At 46.7% G+C, this 5,879-nt stretch overlaps 1 protein-coding gene across 1 annotated transcript; it reads right to left on the bottom strand.

The window, feature by feature from the left end:
• Positions 1-1,831: 1,831 nt before the first annotated feature.
• Positions 1,832-5,393, bottom strand: RpS6 (ribosomal protein S6). Its single transcript, XM_089574706.1, has 3 exons — positions 5,280-5,393; positions 4,716-4,847; positions 1,832-2,465 (listed from the first exon to the last, which is right to left on the bottom strand). The coding sequence occupies exons 1-3, from the start codon at positions 5,283-5,285 to the stop codon at positions 1,863-1,865; spliced, it is 741 nt and encodes a 246-aa protein (XP_089430832.1). The 5' UTR covers positions 5,286-5,393; the 3' UTR covers positions 1,832-1,862.
• Positions 5,394-5,879: the final 486 nt, after the last annotated feature.

The following is a 5,879-nucleotide window of genomic DNA, read 5'->3' as shown; positions in this document are numbered from 1 at the left end:
CCACTTTCGTAACTGCCGTGAATTTCTTTTAATCACCATTTGCAATTCTTGTAGTTCTATGCTTTCATGGTTTGCGCATTATTTCCTTACATGCGAAAGACATGTAGGTAAATTTATCAGTAGATAAGGGTGCGTAGAATGTAGCATTTAAGGTTTGCCACTACATCTTATTCCATTAGATAAAAATCTCCAAAATTAGCCAAGTAACTTTCCATGCAGCAGATTCGCGGAAATCTAGGAAAAGTTAAGAGATCACCAAGAATAATTGCACTTTCCAACAGTCCCAGATTTGCTGTACAAGTTCTGAGGCATCTTCTTCACAACCAAAGTTAACAAAAAGAGGTGCGCAAGCATGCATTCGACATCTTCGTGATCCAAGAATATTTTGTACTTTGAAATATTTTTTTCGGGACAAAAATAACTGCATTCCTTTTTCCATTCAACAGACTATGACATACAAAAATATGAAATGCAAGAGGTCGACCAGCCACGCATTATATTATCTTATCCGAAATCACTCGGGTGCGGTCTGCCCCCAATGTAAGCAGATCTGGTAATGCAGGGCGCAAGGTCTAAACTGCTGTTAAAACTTGGCAGAACGCAAGAGAAAATAGCAAGGAGGGCCAGATAGTGGGAGCACAATGTTTGGGGAAATCCGCACCTGTAATGGTAGGCTGTCAAATGAGAACAATGGAAGGAAAGTGCTGAAATCCGGCATGCTCCAAGCGCAGACGAGTAGTAGTAGCATAGGCGAGAGCGATAATCGCCACTCAACAGACAGCAAATACCTTAGTTCTCCTTTGGAAGGCATTCGAAAGTGTCCTTTAGAATAAGTCAGCCTTTTCGTCACGCACTAACTAAACCACCAAGTCATGCCCATGTTAACACAGTAGCCCACCCCACCTGGCAGCAGCTGTGATATTGGTATTGCATTTTGGCACACAATGGAGCAATTTCATGAGAAAATTGCAATTTGTAGCAACATGTACCAGGTTTAACAATATGGAGCAGTTAGGCGCAGCATTCTCTCCACACAGCACTACTCAGTTTTGTCACTCCGACAGCCACTAGTTTCACTGCACTAAACAGGATGCTGAAACCGCAACAGGCAATGCAGCAGGTAAAGGCCACCCCAACGTTCAACCATTAGGGTAGCCTGAGCCATGAAAGCGGCTCAAATGTAAATGCAAAAAGGTTGCACAATGCACAGTGCTGTGTTCTACATCACTCCACAGAATTCAGGAAGCATACTATGCTCATAAGCAAGACACTGGCGTTCCTGTCGCACCGAAACACTACATATATTGTAGCTCGCTACACTGTGCACCAGTGATGAGATTTCTGCAAAATGTTCCAGCGACTTTTGGCACCATTAGCCCACTTCACTAGAGCCATCTTCTAGTAGAAAACATTTTGCACGTACAGCAGATATCTGCTGAAGCCATATTTACGGTTCCTTTTAGCCTCAAAGCAATGGCAAAGCAATACCATTTCCAAGATGAACATAAATGTGCACAACTAAACTGACCCGCAGTATTACCACGAGACCATAGCGGTTTGCAGGGCAGCATTAATGCAAAACAAAGCTTGCCCCCACGACATTAGGCCTTTCTTACCACACAAGAAATTACAAAAGGCATGTCTAAACTACACCTGCATCTACTGTCATGTCAGCAGAGCTCCACATAGGTGTGTCAATCTTGTGTATACGAGCCTATAAGGCATGCTTGTGATTATCCCCCCCCCCCCCCCCCCCAATTTAAAAAAAAAAATCTCTGCTGCCTTTGCGCGACTGCTGTGCACTCCTAAGCAAAGCAGCCAGAGTCACATATTCAAAGCATGGTATTTATTATAGTGGCCTTCTAGGCCTGGGTGGACGATTGGCTCTGGCCATGAGAAGCAGAGCGGCGGCGGCGGATCTTGTCCGCCCGCTTCTCCTTCGCCTCCTTGGCCCTCTGTGCCAGAAGGCGGGCATAATCAGCAGCCTCCTCCTTCCGCTTCTGGGTGCGCCTCTTCTTGAGGGCAATGCGGCGGCGCTTGTGCTGCAGCATGGCTGGTGTGATCAGTCGCTGGATCTTGGGCGCCTTTGAGCGAGGCTTCTTGCCCTCCTTGACGGCCAGTGGGCGACGCACAACGTACTGCCTCACGTCATCCTCTTTGGACAAGTTGTATAGCTTCCGGATCTTGCTGGCCCGTTTGGGTCCGAGGCGGCGGGGCAGCGTCGTGTCGGTCAAGCCAGGGATCTCCTGCTCACCCTTCTTCTTGACCACCAAGCTGATCACACTAAGGTTGGAGTCAACAATGCAGCCGCGCACCGACTTGCGCTTGCGCTCGCCTGTACGGCGCGGCCGGTAGCACGAGTGGCCCTTTGACAGCAGCAGGCGCACACGGCCGGCTGTAAGCACACCCTGCTTCATGGGGAATCCTTGCTTGTCATTGCCTCCGGAGATGCGCACCACATACCCCTGCACAATGTTTGCATCAAGTTGTGCACTTCACTCACAAACCACATAACAATTTGTGCAACACTGTAGCAGGACGCTGAAAACACAGAAGCGATTCATTTTGTGAAAGAACTCAAAATTTCCTTGTGTTAACACCTACCAAGATGACAGCGAGAAAGCCAATCGAATTATAATACATAAAGCTTAGGTCAAGCTACAAGATAATGACACTTTCCACGTTTTCCCACTTTGCATGACTAACACCAAAAATGACACGAAAGTGCTTGCCCTTAGCTACAACAGTCACCGACGGACAGGTAATGTCCACTGTACAACAAACGGCACTCGCACTAATCTCCAATTAGCCCGTCCCTAACAAGCCACGCCCATCCCTCTCCCCACCCAACCCTGCCACTGCTGTCATCCACGTGCTTTTTTTCACATGCCCTCAGTTCTTCCTCTATGCCTAGCATTATGATAAATTCAACACAAAATTATGGCAAGGAATTTTAACATGCTTTCAGAGCTGAGTAATAAACAGACAATTTTTACAAACAATGACAACCCCATAACAAAACATGACAATTCATTCATATTCTGCTTTCCGGCTGCATCAGTACAGCCTGCATCAGCCTTGTGTAGAGCACTTGTGTGGCGCACTGCCCCGTAAACAACACAACACCTTGCTGTAGCTGCTGGATTCTACAGGGTATGCTTGTGCAGAATAAAGCCATATGGAACTACAAGCCAGATGGACACAAGCACTTTAGCAGAAAACCATGGGCTGCTGGATCCGGGCTCTGGTGCAAAATGTGAAGACTGGGGCAAGGCTTGGTTTGGTTTGGTTTATGGGGTTTAACGTCCCAAAGCGACTGAGGCTATGAGAGACGCCGTAGTGAAGGGCTCCGGAAATTTCGACCACCTGGGGTTCTTTAACGTGCACTGACATCGCACAGTACACGGGCCTCTAGAATTTCTCCTCCAAAGAAATTCTAGCCGCCGCGGCCGGGATCGAACCCGCGTCTTTTGGGTCAGCAGCCGAGCACCATAACCGCTGAGCCACCGCGACGGCCTGGGGCAAGGCGAAATGGGGCAAAGGCAAATCTAACTCTAGGCCTCTATAGTGCCACGAAGATTACTATCTGCTGGGGGTGGCTGTTCCAACTACTCCCCGTGCAGTGGCCTCCCGGCGGAGGCCTGCTAAGGAGTGCTGTGCACACGCGTGTAGCAAGCGAAATTTACTAGTGACCTCAACACTGCCTGAGCCATCTGTGGAGTAGCAGAAGAAAGCATCAGCCAAGTGATCTTCAAATGCTCTGCATTAATCCCTGCCTCTGAGACGCCAACAGTTTCAACTGCCCTTGGCTTGAAAAAAGCTGCAAGGAGCCACACAGTGGGGAACACGAAGCAACGCCTGAAGTACTGGTGGCAACATGGGGTATGAACAGAGAATGGGCTTAACTGACAATATTTACAGAAAAGATGGACTAACTTGCAGTGTTTTTTCTTTTGTGCACACACCTGCCTTTTTCTCTTCTGGCACTGCCGTGCCAACAGGCAGTGGAGACCCATGACAAAGGGAATAGCCATCATAACCATGACCATCAGTTATTTAGTGTGCACTGCTTGAGCACTCCGCACAAGAGTGAGGCACACTGTACAGGTGCTAACCATACGAAACACACTGCCAACACTATGAGCAATAATTACTTTGACTTGTGCACGAAATTGAAAAAGAACTATCATAATCATTCAACTTAAAGAGAAACTACGCAAATAAAACTAGCACCGTACTTTCCTCGCATACATGGCAAGTAATAAAATAAAATAAAATCGGATGTACTACCTTTGAGTAGTACATACATCTGTACATGCGACTGTATAATGAACTAATAACGCTAAGACACCAGCTGCTCTGATGGAATTACATGAACAGGTATCAGAGCAGTTGTTAACGAGCCCATCAACACTATTTGCCAGCAGCCCTTTACCGACAACTCCTGGATTATAAATGCTACACTGCAAACGGAAACGACCAAGATTACTGAAGCTTGAACAGATGCAGCGGTGCTGATACATTAAGCACACCACAAGCCGGAAATTTGCGGCTAACTTCCAAGACCTTCCTGCAAACGTCAACGTCACTAAGCGCACACAGCTCGAAAACTACCCCCATGTTCGTTGGCAGTAGCCTGGCCGACTTAACCCTCAATGCATACCATGGGCGCTTTCAGCAACTGTAGAGTTTTCATGTGCATAAACGCCACTCACCTTCCATTCATCGCCGAGGGAGTCGGCCTCGACTTCCTGGCCCATACGCTTCTCATAAAAGATGCGTACTTTCTTCTCATCGTCAACTTCGATGAGCTTCTGGCAGCCGGTGGCTGGATAGGAGATGTTCAGCTAGACAGACACGACAAATGAAAGAACAGTGATCACTGCACTGTCAACAAATCTGGAACCCTAAAAGAAACAGCAAGGCCGCATCGGTAGATACAAGACAAGCTATCAACCAAAGTTAATACTCGAGCGCTGACAAACACAACATTAAATTCAAAACGACTGGCAGGCATGCAATTCAGTCTCTCTCAATGGCAAAACGTTTCTTTTGCATTGAATATTAGGAAATAGTAGGTCAGTAAAAAGCGTTAAAAGTGTCGACAAGCACACTGTCCGGAACAGGCCCGTCCGGCAATCCGAAGAATCACTGCTTTTAAGGGTAAAATGCACGTAAGTATCCTTACTGTTGAAACTACAGCACTTCTGTGGCAGCATTAAGAATGATATTTCTTCAAACAAAAGTTTATTTCTTCAAAAATTTTAGAAGAAACTCACCTTCATCTCGCTAACATTCACGCAATACGCGAATCCAGACACGAAAAAGGCCTGATGCCGCCTGCCTCTCTGCGAAGTCACTCACAGAACACTGTAGAGGGCGCTAGCAAGCTTTTGCAAATAGGGTGTCCCGATGCCAGCGAACGGCGGCGCTGACATCGAGGCACCCTATTTGCAAACAAAGAGAAAAGACTGCCGCAGTGTTCAATAAACTATATTACTTTTGATTAATTATAAACTTAAACAAAGTAATAATTTGTAACAATTTATAATCGAACTATTGAAATTCACAAAAGCTTCAAACACTTTTTAAAGACACATTCAAGGGCTGCGCGCACCTCACAAAAGGATGTTAGACGATTGTGGTAATATTATGAAAGGTGTTGTGTTGCACTACTGTCTAAATAATTTAGCACGAATATAAAGTTACGTGGACGCGCGGCCGATAATACAGATACCGCCGATACCGTCGCGGACACAACTTTGTCTGTGGTTCCCTGGTGGAGGCTGGTGCAAACAGTACAAGTGACAAGACCAACAAGACTTGCTCCCGCTCTCTCGAAGCGCATGAGCACGGCGGTGTTGATTATTTATGTTAGG

This window comes from Amblyomma mixtum, chromosome 2, assembly GCF_055824585.1.
Source record: "Amblyomma mixtum isolate Tamu chromosome 2, ASM5582458v1, whole genome shotgun sequence".
Classification (NCBI taxonomy): domain Eukaryota; kingdom Metazoa; phylum Arthropoda; class Arachnida; order Ixodida; family Ixodidae; genus Amblyomma; species Amblyomma mixtum.
The sequence above is the reverse complement of the archived record's forward strand: the minus strand, read 5'-3'. Positions and strand labels throughout refer to the sequence as shown.